General features: G+C 36.3%; 1 protein-coding gene across 1 annotated transcript in view; it reads right to left on the reverse strand.

Annotated features, from left to right (window-relative positions):
• Positions 1–22: 22 nt before the first annotated feature.
• Positions 23–25,423, reverse strand: part of ARFGEF2 (ARF guanine nucleotide exchange factor 2) — a 34,474-nt gene continuing 9,073 nt past the window's right edge. Inside the window, exons 5-39 of the mRNA XM_071760086.1 lie at positions 25,201–25,380; positions 24,595–24,814; positions 23,896–23,967; positions 23,463–23,611; positions 22,926–23,056; positions 22,199–22,433; positions 21,839–21,938; positions 21,474–21,613; positions 20,587–20,695; positions 19,894–20,095; positions 19,050–19,161; positions 18,273–18,478; positions 17,526–17,610; positions 17,262–17,433; positions 16,429–16,580; positions 16,111–16,239; positions 15,586–15,744; positions 14,235–14,382; positions 13,207–13,306; positions 12,791–12,831; positions 12,536–12,705; positions 11,831–11,982; positions 11,485–11,657; positions 10,353–10,513; positions 9,490–9,620; positions 9,269–9,398; positions 8,720–8,855; positions 7,776–7,914; positions 7,634–7,688; positions 7,273–7,387; positions 6,865–6,995; positions 5,864–6,032; positions 5,357–5,495; positions 4,199–4,316; positions 23–3,583 (exon numbers count right to left, since the gene is read on the reverse strand). Coding sequence (XP_071616187.1) covers positions 3,410–3,583; positions 4,199–4,316; positions 5,357–5,495; positions 5,864–6,032; positions 6,865–6,995; positions 7,273–7,387; positions 7,634–7,688; positions 7,776–7,914; positions 8,720–8,855; positions 9,269–9,398; positions 9,490–9,620; positions 10,353–10,513; positions 11,485–11,657; positions 11,831–11,982; positions 12,536–12,705; positions 12,791–12,831; positions 13,207–13,306; positions 14,235–14,382; positions 15,586–15,744; positions 16,111–16,239; positions 16,429–16,580; positions 17,262–17,433; positions 17,526–17,610; positions 18,273–18,478; positions 19,050–19,161; positions 19,894–20,095; positions 20,587–20,695; positions 21,474–21,613; positions 21,839–21,938; positions 22,199–22,433; positions 22,926–23,056; positions 23,463–23,611; positions 23,896–23,967; positions 24,595–24,814; positions 25,201–25,380 — 4,935 coding nt within the window. The 3' untranslated portion in view covers positions 23–3,409. The remainder of the gene's footprint in view (positions 3,584–4,198; positions 4,317–5,356; positions 5,496–5,863; positions 6,033–6,864; positions 6,996–7,272; positions 7,388–7,633; positions 7,689–7,775; positions 7,915–8,719; positions 8,856–9,268; positions 9,399–9,489; positions 9,621–10,352; positions 10,514–11,484; positions 11,658–11,830; positions 11,983–12,535; positions 12,706–12,790; positions 12,832–13,206; positions 13,307–14,234; positions 14,383–15,585; positions 15,745–16,110; positions 16,240–16,428; positions 16,581–17,261; positions 17,434–17,525; positions 17,611–18,272; positions 18,479–19,049; positions 19,162–19,893; positions 20,096–20,586; positions 20,696–21,473; positions 21,614–21,838; positions 21,939–22,198; positions 22,434–22,925; positions 23,057–23,462; positions 23,612–23,895; positions 23,968–24,594; positions 24,815–25,200; positions 25,381–25,423) is intronic.

The following is a 25,423-nucleotide window of genomic DNA, read 5'->3' on the forward strand; positions in this document are numbered from 1 at the left end:
AAACTCCATGACACAACAAACACCACTTCTTAAAACTTTATTGATTTACCACTTGATTAACTATTATAACAGTATTGTACATAGTATTTTCATGTAGAAAACTTTACATAGGTTTTCATATAATTTTGGTATTCTCAAAAATGTATACATCCATTGGGCAAGGAATGCTCTTCTTTAAATTACTGATATTAAATGCACTTAATATGGAGATCTTAAAAAAACTTAGGCATTTTAAATATGTGAAAACATACATTTTTACACAGAAATAACATTAAAGGTGCTCAACAAATGATATACATATTAAAGGGAACTGTACTTCTGACAGGAAAAGCTTAGTTCTACTTCAGACTAAAAGTTACTATTTTTAATCTTTCTCATTCTTAACAGTAAGACTGAGCTAAAGTCGGGGAGGTGTTTGCTTGTGTAAGTGGACGTGCATTTAGATTGTTCTGTTTACAATTTGGAAAGCAAGAGCCCAGACATGAAAAACCTCTGTAAAAATACTATTTTATTGTACTGTAAGACACAACAGAATCAAGATGAAAGGGACTTTAAGGTTTTCTTCATTAGCATCTGCCCCTGCCAACCGATTTCTTAGAGGATTCCAAAATAAGAATAGCAAATACCATGCAGTCTCCATATTTATACCATTGCAGGTAAATCAGGTTAATTTGTTGCATAACACTACTTTAAAAGTCTAAGAGGTTATTTTTTATTACTCCATGTATTGCACAGATGTCTTGATCCCTACCAGGATGTGCTGACACAGACCTTGTCTCACTCACAGTTCCACTAAAACCAATAAACCAAAACAGGGAGGTGAAGCCTCTGTCAGCAAAGTCAGGACAAGATCAGAACCAGCAGTGACTACTGCAGGAGTTTTGGCTCAGTGCTTTTAACTTCATTAAGATGTCTGTGGGTTATCAGCTTTCTGACTGTACAAAGGAAACCAAACAGGTGATGTGAATACAACTGAGTCATGGATCCTGCTTAACAAACCATTCTTATTGCTTTAACAATCAATTCCCAATGATTGACAGGATTAAGGCTATTATAATCCAACTGCATTCCAGTCCCCCTTCTCCTTCATACACTACAGAGTCTGGGATGTTTTGATGTCACATACCTAATTTCAGCAGTTTATAAATGGTATAAATACAATAAAAGCTCTACTGAAGTAAAGGAACAGTCTCAGGACTAAGGCTGAAGGGAAGGGTTGATTAAAGGCCCTTATTCTATATGCAGTGATAAGTGTAAAGAAAGCCCACAATGCAACTGTAAATCAAATTAGGATCTAAAAAATAAGAGACTTATTTCAAGACAGGAGCTATAAGGCTTTTGAAACAAAATTACAGAAAAAGCATGCTACTTGAACAAGTTTTTGATAGGAGATGAGGGTATACATTCAATGAGGCAGTGACACATTCAAAAATCTGAACAATAAAGTGTCAAATATTTTTTTTTAGAATTATCTAGAGACAGAAGAAAAGGGATAACCTGTTCTTACAGATAGAAGCAGAACTAAAATAAATAATTTTTACTGTAATTTATGAAGTGACATTACCAGGGAATGAGCATCTGTACTAAATGCAACACAAAAGGGTATTTCAAATGCAGCATTGTTTACTTTTCAGTCTGTTCTTATTGTAAAATAGACCCTTCTACTAAATTTTAGTGTAAAGGCTTAATCTAATGGGTATTTAAAAGTTCCTGCCACAACCACCATTTATTTTTCTTTGGTAAAAATTAAAGATAAAAATGTGAAAGCCTTACCACAACTATTGACTGCAAAACCATTCTCAAACAATGCTTATTAGAGCAAGACTGTTAACTGCAGAGCACCATATGAACCCTTTGGAAATAGCTCACAAAATAAAAATAATAAAACAACGAGAAGAAAACCTCACAAATCCAGAATCCAAACATCTGAGGGTGGAATATCCCAATACAACCTTGCCACCCTACTAGGAAACTCAAAACAGGTTAAACACTTAATACTAATTCAAGTACATTGTGTACATTTTTTTGTTTGGTTGTTTTTGGTTTTTTAAAATACTGTTATATTTTACATTTGGCTAATATGGATAACATGTTAGTTAATACAACACTTGTTGACATTATTTTAGGAAGTGGAACCTCGCTGTCCTGCCACTTTCTTCCAGTTTAATGAAGGCTTAAAACTTGAAATTAAAATTAGTTCAAAGGACAGACCTCAGTCCTGCAATACTGCAATGGTCATGTGGTACTCTATCATGGAAACAGTTCTCAGAAAAACTGATGTATTTCAAAGAAAGAAAATCTCTAGGGCAAGCAAAGCTGCAGTGTTAAGTCACACTTGACTCACAAATACTTTCCAAGCTTAGAAATGTATTGCTAACTCTTACAGTACATGAATTAATTTAATTTTGCTCAAGCAGTTCCATGGGAATTCAGTGTTCTTTTAGACCACAACAGGAACAAGCAATCTGCACAAAAAGACAATTCAAGTTGCAGGTCTGCAGTAAAAAAGAGACAGAACCTGCTATGTATTAAGGACAAGACTTTGCTAAACAGACACAATTTTTACTAAATAGGGTAAAAAAGGTGGTTTTATTTGTTCTGAACCTTGTTTTTCATATTACTGTATATGCTCCGTCCATGATCTGGCAATGTATGAAAATAAATGGAAAGTGTAAAAGTTATAGAATTTTTCTTTTTTTTTTTTTTAATGCCTTTAACTCAAGACTACCAGGCTAAATAGAGTAAATGCTATAGTGTGCTCCTGATGCAAAATCTTCCATAAAACCAAAAATAAGTTTCAGAAGAGGAAGCACTGATATTAAAAAAAGGTTTTAAAAATGAATTAGCTGAACAAGAAAAAACCCTTTCCCCAGATATCCTATGTGCTGTTCACTTCAAAAACCCTAACACGCTGCCTGATCCAGTCATGTACACACAAGAAAAACCCAGAATGATCTTAGGCCATCATCAGCCACTGCAGTATATTTTATTATGAACACATGTGCTACCATCACAAGGCTATACAACTATATTCAGTGTTTCCAAGGGGCATAATTTCTACTGAAGAACCCAGCTGATTTATCAGATTTAGCTGGGATGCAAGACTGAACAACTGATAAAAGACTAGAAGAGACAAACTTGATCATAAGGATGACTAGCATTGAAACAAAGAGACTTTACATCTACTGTATTAACTCTGTAAGCAATAATTTAAACAAAACTGCTGATAGTTTTGTTAGATGGACAGAACAGGATTTTTTTTTCCCTCTTCCACAAATGCCAGTGTGGTAAGAGTAACCGTGCCGCTCCCTCGATACACCAGGGTCCCATTTTATCACCATCCCCTTTAACCCATCTCTGGAACATTGCTGTATGTACAAATAGAAGTTTCCAACCCTGCCCAGGGATATCACGAGGGAAAGTTCATCCCAGTTGTCCTTATCTGCTCCTCTGTTATGCAGATTTTGAACACAACACCTATACGCAAGAAGAACTTCCGTAGCACAGCTCGAAGCTCAGGAATCAGGTCAAACTGCATGATTTCACACAAGTATGGATAATATGTTGAAGCATGTGCCCTGAACTATCAAAGAAGACATGAGAAGAGCATGTTATTCTCTATTGCTATAGGAAAGTGCAGAGATTTTCCACATTCATGGGTACAGCAGCTTGTTGAAACACAAGGTCTCACCCAATCAAAGGGCCCCCTGGACAGCCAAAGGGCCATCAAGCCCAATCTCAACTTTTTTGCAGCAGCCTTAGCAGATGCCTCCAGGAAACCACACAAAGCATGCATTTGGCTTTACTTGGCTAAAATAGAGTCAGACTGTACTGTGACTCAGGGATTTCTCTGACTGGAGGTAGGTATCAGGGACTATTTGTACAAACACCTGCCCAGAAGCACAAGCCCATCCTTTATTGCACAGTGTGATTTTATATAAAAGCTCCACAGAAATTCTATCAATATTTCTATACAAATGTGAATTTCTTGGATGCAGTCTGACTGTTACAATGGGGAATGCTTGCAAAAACCACAGACAAAGAGCTGCTGTATTTCAAGGAGGATATGCTCTATGTGAACAAGTGAACTAGACACCTTGCAATATGGATGATAATAAAGGCTGGATTTAACAGAAGCAGAAATGAAAAAAAAAAAAAGCTTGAATGCAAACAGAGATTGCTTCCAGCCTGTTCTTACCTTCTCATCACTGATTTTTAGTGTTTTTGTTAAAAGCAACAGCAGCAGGTTGGTCCAAGCTTCTCTGTGGCTTTCTGAGTTCACAGTAATAAAATATGCCAGGGCCTCACTGCATACACTGAGGAGATGACATAGTTCAGACAAACCATAAGGAAAATATACAAAAAGTTTCTATAACGTGTAGTTTATCCTCTCATAATGTTCTTTTTTTTTCAAGTCAGATGAAATTTCAATGACATGCAAAAACTTCAGTTACATAAATTTGTTTTGATATTTTTCTCTTTGCAGTTGTTGTTAGACATAACTGAACTGAAATAGTTTTCACTGACTTTCCTTATAAACTTTCTGTAATTAGAAGTGTTGTTGCCTTTAACCTCTAAACATTATTTCCTAATTCTAACACTGGGACAACTTAGGCAGCAGCAACATAGAAGAGTTCTCTCTCCCAAACTAGATGGCTTTAATAACTATCTGCAGAGCTCAGCATCATGGATTAGAGGGATTACTACACTGCATTAATACATTTTTGGCCCTTGCTGTAGACTGTCAATAAAAGGTATAAACTGTACCACAGTTACTATGGCTTTTCTGGGGGTGCCATTTTAATTAAAAATGGAACCTCCCCTTTTACACACTAGAAGATTAATAAATCCATAGATACTGATAAATCAGAATGCTACTGAAATCCACTGCATTAGTGCCAATGACAAGTTTATAAGTTTTTTATACTTGTGTAGAGATTAGTACTCTGAACTTTCACATACCCACAACTCACTTCTCAAATAAAGGGGACCTCAATACTTTTTTATATTCATTTAGCATGATCTTCTGTATTTCCCCAAGTTCCACATATAGAGCAGCTTATACTGCACTCTGTATTACTGTATCCTGCTATACCTCTGAATATCATTATGTACTCAGATGTGAAAGCATTCATACACCACAACTTTTGTAAAGAAAACTTAAATCAGGCAGAGGCACTTCATTTATTCCGAGTTGACTGCCTCCTTATTGATGAATAAACCTTTCATAAAGACTGGTCATCTATCTTCAGATACTTTGTATACTCTGCTCAGCAACTTAAAATAGAACATTTGTTACCCAGGGATGCAACATGTCTGAAAACAGCAGGCAGCAGAGCCAGGCTGCTACTCTCACCTAAGCAGTCTCTGTTGTATGGCATCCCAGGAGTCCCGGCGGCTTTCATCCACGTACATTCGGAAGAGTATTCTCAAGCAACAAGCCAAGCTGCTGGTCTCTTGTTTTAAGAGATTGGGTTTTGATTTACCCTTGAACCCTAGAGATCAGTTACACATAGGGAGAGAGAGAACATTCACATTCTTAGCTACTAGCCAAGAGGTAAAGTTTATCAACACCACCTACACTAGGCAAACAGTAATGATTTCTTGCCCAGATAGTATCTGCTCCTCCCTGATACCAAGACCCAGTATCTTTATAAAAAGTTACTTCATACAATACCACCAATACAATGTAGTACCAACTGTGTAGCTCTGCTTGAATAAAAAAAAAAAACAGAGGAAGGAGACAAGGAATAAAAGCACACAACACTGGAGAGATTATTGCAGTGGTATACACTGATAGTTCTAAAGGTAAGGCTTTGAGTGGAGCTCAGTATTTTTATCAAACTAAAAATAAAAGCCTTACCTGCTCTCCATAACACAGTTCGCTGTTCATAATTTGAGTTAAAGGCTTTTGAAAATGAATGAGATTCTTGTAGACAATCTAGTAACTTAAAGAGATGATGTGAAGACATATATTTATACATTCCTTGATCTTCTGTGTCAATGTGGATATCTGCATCCAGTGCATCTCTCTAAAGTGGGTTGAGGGGAGGGAGGGAGAAAGGAGAGAACAGTGTCAATAACATTGTTTTTATGTAGCTAAAGAGACTTCGATACTTCACAGACCATATATCACTAAATCCAGAGTCCATTTTTAGGTATCAGTGAAACATCAGTCCAATATAATACAGCAGAATGTTCCTGTCAAATATCAGAGTTGCATTTTTTCAGTATGATATTTTAAAGAGAGAAGTTATGTTCTATGCTAATCATTAATAAGAAAAAAAATACAAGGGAAAAATGTCCCTATCAAGGTATGAAAAAGTCATAGCAATATAATATAAAGAATATTTTCTCTCTTCCAGAAGCTGCATTCTGAAAAGCATTAAAATGAAAATGAATAGTTTATCTATACCACCTGCAAAACACTCCCTGAATGAACTGGCCCAAACTTCTAAGTTAGGTCTTTGTTGACACAGCCAAGAAAGAGCTACCTTGCATTACTATTCAGAATCACAATTTTCAGGGACAAGGACTCTCTGAGGCAGACAGTGAGTTAAATCTTGACCATCCACCTTGCTAAAGTTCAACTGCTGTATCTCCTCCTGTGTAAACACCTAGAGACTGAGCAAAGCCTTAACTGTGGCTAAATGAAGAGACTCTACATAATGTAAACAAGAGAAAAGAATGCTCTGCCCAAAATAAAAAATATTCCTGAAGATTATTTGCTTATACACATTCAGTAGTGCAGAAAGTTAAAAAAAGGAAGAGATTATATACTTTATTTTGTAAACACACTTTAAAGCATTGGTTCATCTTTGTACTTCACTGACACACCAAGTTCATCAGTAAGTCTGGTGGTACCTGAGCTGCAGCCATGTGTTCAGCATCTTCCTTCTTGCTTGTTGCTGGATAGAACACTATGTTATCAATGGTCTGTATCAACTCCAGCTGTACCACACACTTAATAAGGAGGCCAGCAAATAGTTTCTGGTCTAATGAAATGGAGTAAAAGAAGTTTCAGAAGCAAATTTATGATACACTTCCTTATGATACACTTAGAACAGGCTATCAAAAGACTACATTAGCATTAGTATTTTGATATTTAGTGATGCTGTGATTATCTTATAAAGAGAAAATTTCTCTGGAAGGCTTGAACACAAGCTGTAAAAAAAGACCCCAAGTTTTAGTTCCCCAAAACTTTCTCTACAAAACTACAGAACTGGAGTAAAACTGGCTATAAAATTCATTAAACTTGCATGTTTTCCTTACTTGTATATGGACCACCTTTCCAGCTTTCATCTGTTGGATTAGAAAATTGACTTAGTCCTCTTTCTGAAGCATTTTTATCCATGCTGCTTAAAGACTGGTGATCTAGGTCTATATCCTAGAAGAGAATGCAGAATAATTCTAGCAGTCCAATATAATAACTACCAACCAGCTATCAGTTTTTAGATTTCTTCACTAATTTTACATTCAAAGGTATCCTGCATCCATTATTTTCAAATGACAACAAAGACAAGCCCATGTCAATTCCAGTACTTTTTTCCAGTTGTATTCATTACAATAAAATATTTTGGAAACCAGACTAACACAAATCACAGTTAGTTTGCTGCACTGAATTAACTCTTACCAGGTGTTTTTCAGCTAAATCTTCATCCATCCCTGCAGGCCTCCATGTCAGCAAGCTTCACAAAGTTAAAAAAAAATTAAATAGGTAAACATAATAGCTCTGGAATTAGGTATTAGTGTAAGAATTAAGTTTATGAACTTACACATGAGGAATAGTAGTTTTGAAGATTTCTAGCATACAATTGCATGTCTGGCCCCAGACTTCAGGGCTGAATTTCTGTCCATTTAGTATTACCAGGTTTTCTAGGCAGTTTGTACCTGATCGAGCCAACTGCTCATTATCTGTGAAATAAATGTTTCATACTCATCAGCTTCTACAATATCAATGAAAAAATAAGCATTCTGTACTTCAGCTCCATTAAGCATTTTTAACAATATTGTGAAATGCACAGTAACTTAGCCAAAGTCTACTTATGAACTGTATTACAATAATATCAAGCTTAAAAATCTACTGAATAAGAAAACAGTGTTTAGAAATAGAATTCATGAGACTGAAATACAAACAGGGAAGGATAAAGGACAAGAGAGAAGCAAAAGGAAATGGTACAGTGAGACAAAGGAAGGAAAAGGAACAATTAGAAACTTAGGATTTCCTTCTCATACTCCATGCTAGCAATATGCAGGATTTCAGGCATAAGAATTGGAGCCTGAAAGAAAACACATTCTTTAGAAAGTCTTAGCTAGAAGTACTAGATGCATGAGAGAAGGTGGGAGAGGAAGGGGGAGGAAGAAAAATGAAAAGAAATCAAAACAAAACCAGAAATCCTCAGAATGCATACATAAGCATAAATAAATGATGTAATTTAACCATGCAGTCAAATAGAGAAAAGCTGTTGGCAGAATATTAGTACAATTCTTTAAAAGCTGTTGCTTTGCTACAATAGCACCATGAACACATTATTAACACAATGACAACGTGCCTCACTGATTAAACAGAATGATGCTAGAATATTTAAGATTCTGCATTCATCTATTTCATATTGTCCTAATTATGATAGAATCATTCTTCCAAAATTCAGTTAGCTTTGCCCTTTTTAAGTAATGAGAATTTAAAAAATACATCAAAAGATACAAGTAAATAAGCTACCTTGTTTTACACACCAGTGTAACTGTGCAAGTATGTCAGGAAGAAGGATCTCATTTAAAGCTTCATAAAACTGTGTAAATACATCACAGATTGCATAAAGTGCATGGTTGCATGTAGTGGTCATCCATTCAGATTTCTATGAGAAAAAATGAAAAGTCTGTGTTTGTATGCAGTTTCTTCTGTGATGACAGCACTTGTTCAACAAAGGACATGGCCTCTGAGGAGGAGCAGAATTTAGATAAAACTAAAAAAGTCTGGCTACTGCAGATGTCTTATCAGAAGCATTTATATGAATACTGCTCAGAAAACTACATGTTTTCACAACAAAGTGTGAATATTCTCCTTGAGAACACTCAGACAGAACAGACAGAGAGGTTACTGGTTGCTATAAGTTCCATACAAAGCACAGAATACAACATAATAATAAAACAACATTATCACTTCTGGGGCATAGAAATACACTGACAAGACAAACTATACAAACTGCTGCCTTGATCATTTGAGTTCTCAAGAAAGCAGCTCTAACCTTAGCTTGCTTTTTGTTTTTACCTCTGTTTGCTGCTCAGGGAGTTTCATATTATCAAAAATCCGAAACACAATTCTGAACAGATCTTGCCACCAGTGCTTTTCAAAGGTATGGCCATAACTCTTCATTATTTCAAACATCACTGTTAAGCCTCTGTAAACAAACACAAACATAGGAAAGGACATTAAAATGCATACCTGTGATCTCTTCACTAACTGAATGATAATTTAAAAAGCTTTATTACCTTGTTCGAACATCCAGTTTGCAACGGTTGATGATACAAGAAAGTTCAAATAAAATGGGAAACCATCCTCTGACCCACACTCTGTCCCCAGGAGCAACATTCATGTCATCACTTGTGTATTCCCTTAACACCTTGGAGGTGGGCAGGGAAAAATATATTTTTAAAAAATTAATCACACAAAAAAACCTCTAAATCTGACAGGTTTAGATTCTACCGTAACACTCAAATCCTGTAAAATATAAGTACCTGTAAAATATAACTCTAAGACATAACTATCATAACTATCTGTGAAAACATTGGAAGATATGAAAAAAATATTTAAATCCATTTTACTTAAGTTCTGACAGGCAACAATGATATAAATATAGGTAATAAGGAAATCCAGGTTTGGTATAAAACTGTTCTACAGTTTTCTGGCATACTGGACACAGCAGGTCCATCTTGCAACGGGAACAAACAACTGCTTACCAACTCCAGGCTCTTTTCAACAAAGTGATTATTATATAAAGTATTCACACAATAGACTAATGTAGAAATATTTGCACATTTGTAACAAATTTAACTAGACATAAATGGAGTGGCAGAACAAGGAGTATTGTTTACATCCTAACACCACAGAAAAAATGGGCTAATTAATTCAGTTATTTCCAATTTGCACTAATCAGACTTAAGTTTTCTTAATTAGTCCTGGTAGACTGCTTAAATAATACCCTAATAATACTTCTAATTCTGCATAAGCTTTTAATACAAACATTCACTGCTGGGAGACTTAAGTCTGAACCTGAAAGCTCTTAGTTACAAGATTAGTCTCAGTGACCAGTAGAAGACAGTCTAAGAATTCACAAGGGTAAAAATGAAAATACCTGTGGTCTTTCTGAAACATATTTTGCACAATACCGAATAAGTCTGATAGCTTCCATGCTGGTGTCTGGAAATGCCACATTACAGGCAAATTCAGAAAGACATTTTACTGCATCCTGAAATGAATCAATTGCTGCTGGAAAGTGCTGTTGAAAAATATTTGCTGTAAAGAACAAAACAAAAAAACCACTTAAAAATGTACTGATACTGAAATGCACAGATAAACAGGCACTGAGCTACAGATGTCAGCCCACTACCAAATGGACAAACATGAGAGGATCAGATCTTATAGATTGAGTATGGTTCCCCTATCCCAACTCACCACCAAAATTATTTCACAGCTTCTTACATGGTTCCTTCCATAGCATATGCAACCCAAAGTTCTTAAAATACTTTGATATAATAGGAGTAAAGCTTGATGTTAGCTTCCTTGCTGCAAATGAAGTTACCTAAACTTACTTAAATTACCCAAACTTGAATTAATTCATATTCTGTACAATCTGTTAAGCATACTACAACTTCCAAGTACTGTGCAAGTTAACAAAAAAGGTTTTGATACTGTTTGCATTTATTAATATTGTCCATAGCTCTTTTTCTCCATGCTACTTAATGGGAAGAGAACAGTTTCAGGACATTTAAGAAAGCTGTGATCAAGACTTAGGATCCATTACAAAAATGTCTGAGCTGGTCATCTTCTGTTGAAAGTGGCAGTGGTACATTGCCCAAAGACACTTTCAGAGCAGGTAAGCTGTATGAACTCAGCTCTGCCAGCAGTCTCATATCAGAGTCACAAGCTTCATAATGCCCATCATAAGATACTGAATCAGCACAGATGTTCATGAAGTGCATTTGTTAATCTGAAACAACTTCTTGTGACAGATGGGGCAACATACAAACTTATTGAATCTATTCCAGACTTGATGAGTTCTATAGCAGGATATCTGTACCTAGTTTTTCCTGTCCATAGCAATCACAAGACTACAGATAAGATCTAGGTGCAGAGTTTAAACAGTTTGGCTGCAAGATGTGTTTATTTACCTGGAAATACAGAAGTCTTATTCAGATAGGCCTCTTAAACAAGAATCACAGCAGCTAATCTGATTTGGGTACTCATATTTGTCAAACATTACTTACTAACTATGTGTGCTGTAGTTTGAAAGGCCAGCTCTACAATATTCCCATCATGGTCTGATGCTGCCTGATGAAAGACTGCAAAGATATTCTTCCAGCCTGAACGAATATTAGCAGCTTGAGAGTTCACCATCTGAGCAATACAGCGAATTACCATGTCCCGAATAGTTGGAGACCTTAAAAAAAAAAAAAAAATAGAAAAAAAGTCAAGTAAGACTTTCATGAATGGCACAATTTTACCAGGGCACAAAGTAACTGTGCTACTTCTATGTACACAACAATCTAAAGTACACCAAGTAACATGCTTAAGATTAAAGCAAGCTAACACAAAAAATGCAGTGCACCACACCTGTTTTTCTTCATAATATGCTCAAAAGGCCTTAGGAAATCTTTCTGGAAGCGGAAGTTGGCTAACTCTCCCTTCTCAAGAAATTTCATTGACAGCTGCCTTAATGAGTCCACTGCAAAGATGGCAACATCTTCATTAGGGTTACATCCAACCTGGAAGAAAATAGTATTTTTAAACACTTAGCAGCTGAAGTGTTGCTTATATGAGTAACAGATTCAATACTCAAGTTACATGTAAGTCCATTAAAAATTGCTAGCACATTCTAGTTTTCAATTATTTAGAAAACAAGGGATTACTTTTGGAAAGGGCCTCAGTCATTAGAGTTTGTATGCAGCAAGCACAGAACTATAACAGTCAGCTAGACATCAAAATAATAAAAAAATCTTAGGTTAAAAAAGCCCACTCAAACATATCCCGGTTTCCTAAGAAAAACAATTTTGTTGTTTCAGGATCATTTATATTTATTTTAGAGGAAAACCTGACATTTGATCAAAGAGATAATAATGAAATGATTAAATATTCCCATAAACATTTCCATTTCTGTTTATACACTTGATATTTTTAAATAGGTGCTTCCTTTCAGCACCTTTATTGGAAACACTTTTTAAACATCACAACCTACACGACTAAAAACACGGACGAAAAAATCTGATTAAAGAAGTCCTGCTATTTGTGCATGTTCTGTAACTTGACTTTTAAAAATACCTTATTAAAGTGATCTCCAATCACATGCCAAATCCTTGACCACTGCAGCCTGATGCGATTCATGTTGTAGTAGGATATCTCCACGATTTTCTGGAGGCTGAACATGCGGGGGTGGTGCGGGGCTGCCAGCTCGTCCATGGAAACCGCACACAGCCATCGGACAAAGTCAACTGAACAGTAAAAGGCAGCAGTGGAAAGTTCAGGATGTTACATGGTAAGAGTTCCTCTAACCCACCAGATGGCCACCATACGTACCTATTGCATTTCCATCCAGCCTAGTTGATCCTGTAAATATCCTATGGAATAAATAAATAAGTTGCAGTTTGAGCTGTGCATCCACAAAAGTCAGCTGCATCTTAGTGCTCTAAGCAAGTATCAAGACTGTAATGCCAACTTAACTCTCATCTTCACTGGCTTTTTCCAAAGAAAAAGCATGAAAACACATGCATAAACACCATGCCCCTTTTCACTGCATGAATTATACTGCTATTTAATGATAGTCTTTAAAAAAACTCAACACATTTATTGGTTCCAGAGAAAGCATCTAAATACCCTTGTCATAAGAAGCATGCTTTAAGAACAAAATCCCGTGTCAGAGGCTGTAAATAAAGTGAGTATGGCTAGTAATTTCAAGTCAGATTTCCCCCAGAAAGAAATTATACTCTCAGTACCTGTCTACTGCCACCACTACACTCTGTGAGCTGGTCTCTCCCACAGACTCTTGAATGCTTGCCATATGTCGTTTATCAGCTGCACTGCCAACAAGGTTACCTGCAATAAAAGTCATTAAATCCCAGTATTTTGCATCATGAAACTGTAACCTCATATTAACCCCAACTATATACAAGAAGAAAAAGAAAAGGAACTACTGCTTCCAATTATCTTGTAATTTATATGGTGCAGATTATGCCTTTGCCAGGTCTGTGCCAGATATTATGAAAGTAAACATCCAGTAAGAGTTACGGCTTTTTTGCCTTCAGGCATTGTGTTTTGACCATCCTGTTTATTAATTTAAGATGATGTAATGTTGCTAATAAGATTGAAAATGATAAATTATTTTTAAATATGAACTTTAAGTCAGATACAAGTAGTAAATGCTGGGCATAGTTCTGTAATATTCAGCATCATCACTGTGTACAGCATAAACTCCAGAGTATTTCCAAATTAAAAGGTTTCTTCGACAGTCTTTCAAAGATGAAGGCAACTTGCCTTCTCCCTCTAATTTTTAGCTTAAAATCTAAGATTTGTTTCTTGCACATGCTGTAGGAACAATAAAAAATGGAACAGCAAGCTAGACATGCAGAGATAAGAAACTTTGGAAAACCAATTATCAACCAATGAAACACCCATCAATTCCTGAAGGGAAACATCTTATGCTTTTACTATTAAAAAAACAAGAGCATGAAAAGGAAGAACATATAACTTATTAAGCATGGTAGAACAGTTTTGACAACAAGATCTTCAAAGAAATAAACCTTGAGAAGCTTTGTTAAATAGCTTAATCCAATTACAAAGTTAGTACAGATTTGCTAATTATGAATACATCGTGAAATGTATGGTTCTATTTTTCTCAGTTTCATTAAACTAATATAGCTTCCTCTGGAAGCAAATCAATATATTGGAATATCTATATCATTAAGCTTTCATCATACTTTATTTACATGTCCATCTTTGTGAAGTCCAAGATTATTAACCTTACCTAATCCCAGGCCCATAAACTCTTCCCCTCCAGAGCTGTAGCCCTTAATGCTTCCTTCCCTTTCACGTCCAGAGCCAGATAAATACCGAGTTTTCACTCCAGTTCCTATAAGCTGTGCTAGTTCCAGCTGGCTAATACATTTCAAGATCTAAAACAAAAAATGTTGAAATATTGTGTTTTGACACTATAATATTTTACTCCTAACATATATTTATATTTATAACCTTTCCAGGTTCTCTAACCTTTAAAACAACTGACAATGGTAACAGTTCTGATGTAGCTGAAACATTACTGGTACAACAGGAAATCAAGTTGACTGATTCATACAAGATCACCAGATGCCATGAATATTGCCCATACAAACACAAAAAATTAATAGGACCCAAAAATCTAACTTGAGTCTATAACTACTAGAGGAAACCTTTTTATTACTTATCATAGCATCAGCTTCCAAAACCACAAATAAACGTGAGTCGATCTTCTAAGAGAGTTCATAGTCCCAATAAGATGAAAACACAGAATTATTGCTGGAACCCACTGAGTAATGATTTTCCAATGTAGGCAGTTAAAATGCCAAAATTGTGCCTTGTCATCAACACAGAACAGACTAGCTCTTCCTTCTTCTCCACTGCAACACCCCTTGGGCTTGTACAAGCACTTGTGAGGGTATGCTGTAAGCCAGGTCCAAGTAATTTATCAGCTTGAGTACCTTTTGGCTCATACTATCAGGTAGCAAAGACTAGTGCCAGAGAACAGAATGCATCAGGAATGCCCCTGTTAGCAGCAGTACTGTTTTAGAGCTGATTAAAAGGCTCCTGGATAATACACTCTAAGAAAATACATATGATCTCAATAGCCAATCCTTATCTATCCCCCACCAAATCATTTGAATCTTAATTTTTCAAGTCATCATCGTGTAAATGTTACCAAACACTACACAGACAAGTCTGGACCTGTGAGCTAGAATATTTTTGCTTATGTGAACAAGAATACAATAGCTACTGTGAAGAATTCCTTGACATCAAATCAGATATTTAATACTGTTTTAATGCTAAATCAAAATCAACCACAAAACTTACAATGCTGTTCATACAGTCTTTACAGAGGTCTGTCAAAAAACTGCAGTGCATCATTTGATATACACACACAGAAGTATGTATAAGAAACTCCACTAACAAAATTAAGCATTTCATCCACATTTTAAAGTGTTCTGATGTACAATGGGAACTAAACACAGTTGCTGAAAGTAGACAGACTGAAAAGTAGAACACACAGACTGAAAGTAGAACAAAATCCTGCAAGTTTTCAAAGGGACAATGCAGTTGCACTATTTAAGCTAGTCAAAGTTTACCTCATGCCAAGAGTTCCCAAGGTAGTTGCCATCTGTGTGAGCAACTGTAATGAGTGTCTTAATGGTATCTATGTTCTTCTGTTTCATTTCTGTAATACTGGAACTTGCAGTCAACAAGGAAAAACGAGCAAGAGCCTGTACATAAGCATCTCGTTCGAGCTGTAAGACAGAGAAACAACCCTCATAATGAAGTCCTTGAAAAGCTAGAGAAAGCTACTTGCCCAGCATGCCTACACCATTTTCCTTATATGTGTAGTAGTCATTATTAGAGCACTTTTTTGTCTGAAAAAGGGTAGGATGCCTTTTTGCAAATGCTCTTAATAGAAGACTCAGCAATCAAAAGAAAGCAGCATTTAAGAAAACCTTGATGGTATCAAGCATTTAAACTAAAACAAGACAGTAATATTTTAACACTGAGGAAGTAGATGAGACCCTTGGTTTCCTGTGTATAAGTTTATAAATCATCACCTGTCTCCCCCAGCCCACCCTACCTTTAGCAAACCCCATGCTGAGTTTTATACTGACCTGCATTCCAAAGATGCAGGCTATTCTAATTGCACAGCGTATTCCTTCCAAACAAAGGGATGCAACCTCTGTGTCATCACAGTTCTGTAAGCCAACACTGTAAGCTGCCAGCAGTGGAGTCCATACAAGCTGAGGAGAGAAAGAAACTAAGTTTATAAGTCTGTTACGATTTTAGCCTAAAACACCAGGCAACTGAAACCAAATACATCCCAAGAGTCCACCTGTTGCATTTCCTAACTCCTCAGAGTAATTTTTCACTTTTTTTCCCCATGCTTAAAACTTCTGGCAATGAAGATACAAAGAGAACCCCACACTCACTTTGAACATGGGTCTGACATGATCCAGATGAGTGGCACTGGTAAAAGGAGCCTTTGCATGGCTTACTGCCTCCATGAGGGCTTTAGCTGTTTTAGCCATTTGTTCCATCTCCAAGTTGTACAACAACCTCCTCTGCTTCTCACTAGCTACATCTAAAGAGAACACCACAAAGTTGCATTGTTTTCTTTTTTATAAGAGCATAATCTGTCTTTGCATTGCACATCATGAAATGTTAAAGATATTGCAAATGAAATCTAAAAATAAAAATCTTCCAGAATGCTAGAATTCAGGAGGCTGTCACAGGCTGCAAGCAAGAAACTCAAGCACTCAAACCCACACCCCAATTTAAGACTTTAATCTATATAGAGTAACTAATTTAGCCCTTTATTATATGCCCCATGTTAGGATCTAATCACTGGACACCAGAGAGGCATAGTCTACCAGTCATTTTCAGCTTCATAGGCTGCCATGCTCAAAATAGCCTTCAGTTATTCTACTATTTTCCTCTCACATTTCTGTGACAACAAACAAACAAAACACACTCAGGTCTAGTTTTGAGTGCCTTTCTGCAATGGTGCCAGATGCATTAAAAAAGCTATGATTCCATCACAGAAGTAGCAGTATTAAGTAATAACTTACTAAGTAATATTAATAATAAGTAATAACTAAGCCAGTTCCATTCCAAATATCTATAATAGCCATTCTAAATGTAATTTATGTATTGCACAAAGATGTTTTCAAAAGGGGTCTGAAATCCACCATGTCATCCTGAAAGTTATTGCAAGAGTTCAGCAAGAGCACTTTGGCCTTTCCAGCTTCTAGTTTCTCCTTACTTGGTTTACTACACTTGGTTGTAATTGCATATTCTTTTGTCTCTTTCATTGCAATTTTCTTTCCTTCTATTTCTTCATAGATTGTAGATAAATACTCTACTGGCAGGTCTTTACTGTCATTGATTCCTCGATTCATTTTAATGTATTGCTCCTTTGTCATTTTATTTTTTACCTGTAAAAAAGAATGGAAGTTGGATAACAGATTTTAACGTGAGTTCTTAACAAATTTGAACTTCTACAAGGTTGTTTTTTTTAAATTTCTACCTGTGGACTGTGCAAGTCTGTAGTCAGCATTATGATAGAGTATGCCAAAACATAGGCAGTGTCAGCACTAGCAAACAGAGTTTGCCTGTGGGAGGAAAAAAACAAAACATGATTTTAGAGCCCAAATTCTTCAATACATTAGCTCTATTTCTGCAAGCAAGAAAAATAACCAGAAGTGTTATGCATTCAACTGAAGAGCCAGGAGAGCCTAAAATTAGTCTTTAGAAATGCATGAGGTCCCAGGAGTTTTAAAATGGAAATAAAAAGGAAAAATATATAAAAGCATCACCTTCACAATATTGAAAACCAGTGGTTACTGGAATTTTCAAGTATATACCCAAAAGATCATACATATCCTTCTTTGGCTAATTCTACAAAAGCTAAAGAACAGCCTACGTCTTACTCTCAGTGTTTCATAAATAATTATACAAAAACAACTCAATGATGGGGCTAAGGAATGGGAACCAGAGCAGCTAAAACACAAACATAACATACTTAGGGCTTCCCTCCTCCAATAATTCTTTCTAGCAAGTATTTGGGATTTAATAAAATGCCAGCATCAGCATACTTTCTGTCTAAAGTTGCCATTCTGCCCAGCTACTGAAGAGTTCAGCAACAACAAGCTCCTCACACAAGCTTCAAGAAGTTCCCAGCTCAGTGTGAGTGTGAATTGCACTTTGTCCCCAAGGTACACAAACAATCCAGCCATTCTCCAGGCATTTATCCAATACAAAGACTTTGAATTACCGTTGGTTGCACTCAATATATCTAGCAGCAAATTTTTCCATTAATCTGTCAATCTTCTGGGCTTCACCTGGCAGACGAAAACCTTCCAGAAATATACGTAGAGCAGAGACAAAGTCCTTTCCACAGAAATCAAGCTGGTCTACATAGGCATACATCACTTCCTTGTTGAACTTGTTGCTTTCCCCAAGAAACTCCCCTACCTGAGTCTAAAAACACAAGAGACAGTTATTATTGTGTAATCCAACTGCCAGCTTTGCAAAAAAGTTTGTAGCACAAGAATTACACAGCTGTCAGTTTTGTAAGACTGATATGCTCCACTGAGCAGGCAGGGCAACTGCTAGAGGGATGGCAAGAAACCAATGTCCTTAAATTCCTTTTGTCTGCATATTCTTGCTTCCCTCACTCCACAAGGCATTACTGGAGAGCCAAGGAAAGCTGTACTGTGCCCAGTTTCATATGCAGTAGAAAATGCTTTGCACTGCAGTACAAGATGCTCCTTTGCTGGCAAGGTACCACTAACACAGATACAGAGAAAATGCATATTCCCAATTATGGGGAATCCCTTCAGCACCTTATTGCAAACACAGATACTTTACTAAAAAGCCTGGGATAGCAAGGAAAGAGAAAGTAGCATTGGTATTTAGGTAGCTTCATTAAGGGTACTTTAACTATAAATGAGATATGAATTAGAAACAGACTGCATTCAGACATCAGAAGACAAGGGAGATGATGACTGGGGCAAGAACATTAATTATCTAATGCTGCATGTAGTCTTACAGAACAGAGGCGTTCTTCCTGTTGCAAAAATTGTGCAATGTCCTCTGCTGTAGTGCCAAGCATTCCCTGCTCCTGTAGATACTGTATTCCTCTCTTTGGTTTTTTATTAAACCTGTTCAGACAGGAACATGGGAAAACTGAGACATATAATTGTAAAATACTACAGCATATAAAATTTTAGTTTTACGGAGCCCTTCTAAACTACAGATTTGTGCTGTAGTTCTAGGTTTTTTTTCCTAGTTAGAAAAAAGTCAAACAATGTGCAACAAATATAATAACTGTATCACACCATAGGCTACATCTCAAGGTATATTCAGTTACTGATGAGTTTAGAAGTTACTACTAGAAAGCTCACTTAAAAACTGACCCTTTTGATATATTACAAATCAGATAATTTTCATGAAATGCTACAAATGTTGCAGTTCAAGACCTTTTTATATCATTCACAAAGACCTTCAAATGAATGAAAAAGAAGTAAAGCATATATGGACAACGTTTCAGTTCTTTAATCTATTTCAGTAAAAGACAGTAAATGGTTTAAGACTTGTAAGGAAACATTAAGCCTGCCTGCTCACAGCAGTTTCTCTCCACTATGTAAACACTTTCCTCTCTTATGGGACTGAAATCAGCACAAAGGAAAACTGTGAAACCACACTCCACCCAAAATTTTACTTAATTCTTTTTAACTACAACAGCCTTCAGCATTAGCTTTTGATAACAGCAGGCAAGAGTCTTTAGCATTAAAATCAATTTGTAGAGTACCCCCACAGGTTTGACTGTTTATGACTGTAAGAAACAGTTTTTTTACTAGTGAACATTTCATTTCCTGTAATATTGGGCTTACAGTTCTATCCCATGTTCAATTATTTCCTTTTGTTGCTTGATGACTTCAAATTGCTCAGGATCATCTGGGATAGCAGTCTGGGTACCAACACTTCCAACTCCTGATGACACGGTGGAGTCCAAGGAACTGACACTACTCCGTCTCCCTCCACTCTCAAGGCACTTACCTTCAGCCATTTCCTGTTCAGATGGTTTATATGAACCTATTTATAAACAGGGAGAGACTTAAGTTACTAAAAGCTTTTACTTCTAACACTTTATAGTAGAAAATTGAATGAATAATTTTATTTTATCACATACATTTTGGCAGTCTACCCTACGTGAAGATGTTGTATCGAGGTAATCCTAAAATAATCCAACAAAAGGCAGAAAGCAGCAGCAGCTATGGGGAAATTCTTAAACTTAAACTTGGTAACTGCAAGATTTGTCACATCTTGTTCTACATAAGCCAGCCTTTATAGTGTTGACAATAACCTATGGAAAACTCTTAAACAGAACCTGGTTATTTGAGCCACAGACTTGGTGAGTTGGTTACTGCAACATCATCAAAAATTGTTTGTTAAACACTTCATTTGTATAAACCAATCATTATGGAAAAACCTAGCACCCACACTTCTGAATAGCTTCTAAACACTCAATAAACACAGGGAGAAACTTGCTAACAAAATAGGAAGGCTCTCCATAACTATCTTACCCAAGCTAGCCTGATGATTAGGGTTCACATAAAGGTCTTTGCTCCATTCTACCATACATTTTAGAATAGAAACCAAACATTCAAGTCCTTTTTTCCTCAGGCTTAGCTCCTGAAAAAAACCAAAAACCAACAAAATAAAAATCATACACATATATCCACAAGTTTTTAGAAGGTATTACATCACAATATTCAAGTTTTAGAAAGTTCTTCAGTTAAGGGGAAAGCTACTGGTTTTACAAAGTGTCCACTTTTTGACAACTTGAGTTGTATCATCTGGGCCAAAAGCAACCACAATCAGCCTGATGCCAGGATACATTCCAGCTACCTTGAGCAGACTGTCTGTAGACAACTGATAAGTACAACCAATGGGCAATAAACATCAAATCCTAAATGTGGCTGCTTTGTAGCATGAACCATTAGGACCATCCAGTAAGCCTCTATAGTGTCAGATTTCTTCCCAAGCAAGCCAAGCATGTTACCACCTTAGCTTTACAATAAACAGTTCTATTCAAAGTCTGAAACATGGGTGCCCTGGTTTTCACTTCCAAATACTTCTGTCAGAAGTCACAAGAAGCGTGTGGAAAGCTAACATATAATGAAGGTAATGCTGGTTCATAAGCCATAGGAATGCTCAATTCTCCCTCCTCCCATGGCAGCCCAACAAAACCAGCCCAGAAAAAGCCCAGTGACACAATGCAAATATGCAGGAAAATCACCATGTGAACCAATTATACTGCTTCAGCATCCAACTGCAAATTAGCTAGGTAATAAAATGTAGGTAACATCAGTCAGTTCCAGACAACACAAACCACTGGAAGTATCAAAATGATAGAGTCAGAACCATTTACAAAAAAACAGCACCTTTTTTTCAAGGCTGTTTTTCTTACCTGTAGAGGTGTCATTCCCAGCTCATGCCCACTTCGTCCCTGTGCGATTTTTGACAAATCATTTACAAGGCGTTCGAATATATTCGCAGCATTTAAATCACAGTCATAGTTAACATAAATATCCACTACACATTGGGCATCTTGAAAATAAAAGAAAGTGTGAGTATTAGCACTCAGTATAATAGCATTTTTAAGAGCAATCAGCAAGTTGAAGCAGGCACTAGGGATGAATCCAGATATTTAACTCTAGCACTATGGGATAAAATTATTTTTCACACTTAAACATTGTACGTGACAATTTGTCTTCAAAGCAATTTTCAACTGCTGTCAGAGGAAGTGACTACTTTTCACAACAATAGAAATACCTGCACAAATTCTAGTTAAAGTCTGAATCACCATCCATTTGTGTTCAAAGGAGCTTGAAGAAGTCTCTAGAATATTAAGAAAGATCTCTTTGAAGAAGACCTGCAAAATAAATGAGGTAAAGGACTTGATCTGAAACTTACTAGAACCACATCAAATGTAAAAATTAGTTTCTATTCAATAATTTCTCTTTAAGAGTATGATCTCACATGTATTAAAATTTGAATACAGTATTAACATACTAGTTTGGTAAGCCAACAATAGTAGGATCTTAACTTCTAAATTCTGCCTGTCTTTTAATCATTGCAGTATTCTTATTTGAAAACCAGAGTATCATACAAATGACAGATAAAAATTCTCACCTCAATCTGCATTTTTAAATGTGTCTTAAAATTTGAAAGAAGCGTCAGAAAGATGGCAAGAGAGAGCTCAAATACATCAGGAACAGAAGAGACTCCATTTTTGGATAATGCAACACAAAGATATTGCTTGATTGCATTGATGAACATTTCATGTGTCCTGAAAACTGGACCAGCATTCTGCAGCACTGAGAGAAGAAGCTGGAGAGACACTACCTTCGAACGCAACTCATGGGACCTAAAAAAAATATTCAGCATTAAATGTGTTTATTGTATTTCTGAATACTTACTTGTATTCAACACAAAAACTACAGCATTTCCTCCATATCAAGAAGAAAGTACTGCAATTTTAATACATTTCAGCGTGGAGGATGCAAGAGGGATGGAAATCAGCCTGCAAGTGATTTGGGATTACGCAGGAGTTTTACCATCTTAAACTAGGATAACAGATGCAACTCAGAGCAACTCAGATGCATTCCTCCTTCCCCCCATGAAATGCTTCAAAAATACTACAGCCAAGGCCACTTCAGCTTCAAGATTATTAAGCCTATTACACAAGAAAACCCCCCTCAAGTATTAAATTTTTAATAATTTGAAGCAAGTTTCAATCCTAGATTCTTATTGAAGCAAGGGCCTGAATTTTGAATACCTGCTTTATTCTACAGCAGCTACTTAGCTGTCTCCAAAAGCTACCTGAAGAGGAGAAAATAATAAATACAGATCTCATTACTTGGGATCTGGTGGTCCATCACCAAGTGGTTTCATGGACAGCTTGCACAACGACCTGAAGACAAGGAAGGCATCCTTTTGTAGAACATGGGAAAATTTGGAAGCTGCTTGATGTCCAGATACATCTGTTTCCTGGAGAACAAGAAACTCATCATTAGATCCTCAGTGAAACCAGAGGACACAACAAAGGAAGATTCCACAGCTCCTCTAAAAATTAATTACAGTTTAAAAAAAACCTGTTCATTTGACAAAGCTTATGGCTAAGCCTAAGCAGGACAACAAGTGTCCTGTATCTTTTCACACATGTTGATTCTTCCCCTCTGCCCCCCTGCCTCCAGTATTAAAATAAAGTAGCATTTGAGAACAGTTGCTTTTAAAACCTATTTAAATTGCAGCTTCTGCTTCCTTTTTAAACCTGAGAAGCACACACATATTAAAGATTGTCCCTTCCCTCCCCAAAATCCTACTGTATTAGTTGGCATGACAAAAACATTTACCCTTTCCCAAATATGTATTAGCATTCAGTGAGGTTATTTACCAAATTATCAGTGGAGGAAACAGATTGCCCATCATCTGGAATCCCATTTGTTTGTACATTTTCATTACTAGACCCAGAAAGAACAGTATCTGCAGTCTCTAGTGCAGGTAGAGCCTTAACTGTTTCTGTTACCTGCTTTTCTTCAGCCACTAAAAGGGAAAAAGGAAAATTGATTAAAATTACCCAGAGGTTTTTTTATCCTGACTTTATAAGGCTTTACAACCAAGTGGGACAGAAGCAGCCCAGATAAAATAGAAAGTTTCTCAGCTACCAGCTGGAGAAGAATATTGTTAGACAATAAAAACCTGTTCTTACTACCTAAGTGATCTTGACAGATACGTAGTAAGAAAAAGTACTTCTGTGCTTTTATAATCATGGAAATAAAAGTTCAGCAATACACATGCATCTGTTTTACTTCAGAAGATTTTGTTACCTTTTACAGCTGACTCAACCACATCTTCCAAGATGTCTTGAACCATTTCCTTTCGTCCATCTGTTGTTTCTTCTAATGAAACACACAAATACATATTCCTTATTTCAGTACGTTTTTTAGGAAGATTAAAAGGAAAACCATGAGGGAGGAAGAAGGCTTAAAAAGGGTAGAATTTCCTTAATAGTCCTCCCAAAAATCTTTCCAAGAAGTCAAACAGAAATAATCACTGATGTTATTTCTATTGTTTAAATCAAAGCACTGATATTTTTAATGGAATGATTTTGTCATTTCTATTTATCAACAGTTAAAAACTTGTTTTGGAATATTATACATTCCTAGTTTGGGTACAGTATATGCCTATGATAAGATCTTCATAACACACATTATTTTTATCACAGGACTTGAATTACTGCAGTGATTCTACCACTTCCTTCCCCTTTATCAACCTAAGCAAGTCAAATTCCAGTATTATTCTATATGCATAGTTTTACCAGAGTTCTAGGGAAAACATGAACCTTTCTTCAAATGCTGCAATGTCATAGACAAGAACTAAGGATGGATTGTATACTGTAAATAACTATGGAGAAAATGGAAGCACGATTTCTATCAATAACCCCAGTCAATTCTCTCCAAAATAGCCAAAAACAGCATTTTTCATGGGAAACGTTGTGACTGAAAGTAACAGACAATTCTTGTTACCTGATGATGAAATAGTCAGATCCTGCTCCAACTTAACATCTTCAATTTCTGCCTTCTCTGGCTCACCATTAGTTAATTCCACACTCACAGGAGCTGGGGGTTTGCCTTCCTGATAGCTGTGCTTTAATGGACCAGTCTTTGGAGATCTGGTCACCACTTGAATTGCAGGAGACTGGGATTTTTGCTGATTAATTTTTTCTATTTCTCTTGATTCTTGTATCTTGAAATAAATTTAAAAAATATGAAAAAAGTTAATCTAAGGCACGAAACATGAGAAAGGAAAGCAGATGTCTATGATCACTGATGCTCCTTTGTGAATTCATGTTAACAAGAATGAAACCATGAAAACATAATTACTTCACTAGACAAATTAAACAGATGTTTATACAAAGCCATTCGGCAAGACCTACAGTGTAAAATCTTGTTATCAGCAATAATATAGGAATCTTATTTTTATCTGTGCTTCACTGCAGGATGACAGCTGTTTTTAAAATTGTAAATCAATAACTATTAAACTGCAGTGACAGACACATTAAAAATAGAAAAGTTTTCTGTTCAGTTGTCAAGCCTAAACATTTGAGATGAGCAGAAGTAACAGTTACATACAGCTTGATTTTCCATCCGTGTGAAAATTACATTTAACATCTGCGTAAGGGTAGCTTTGGCAGTTGTCTGATTAATAAGATTTTTACTGGCCAGATAGATGTTGTAACAGGTTCTAACAGTCTGAAGAATTGTTCCTTCATGAATTTCTATATATGGAGAAGTTACTGCAGTGAGGAGAGCCTGAAAAAGTCCAAAACAGAGTAAAAACAAAATGTGAGCAAGC

This window comes from Heliangelus exortis, chromosome 16 (assembly GCF_036169615.1).
Source record: "Heliangelus exortis chromosome 16, bHelExo1.hap1, whole genome shotgun sequence".
NCBI classification, from domain to species: domain Eukaryota; kingdom Metazoa; phylum Chordata; class Aves; order Apodiformes; family Trochilidae; genus Heliangelus; species Heliangelus exortis.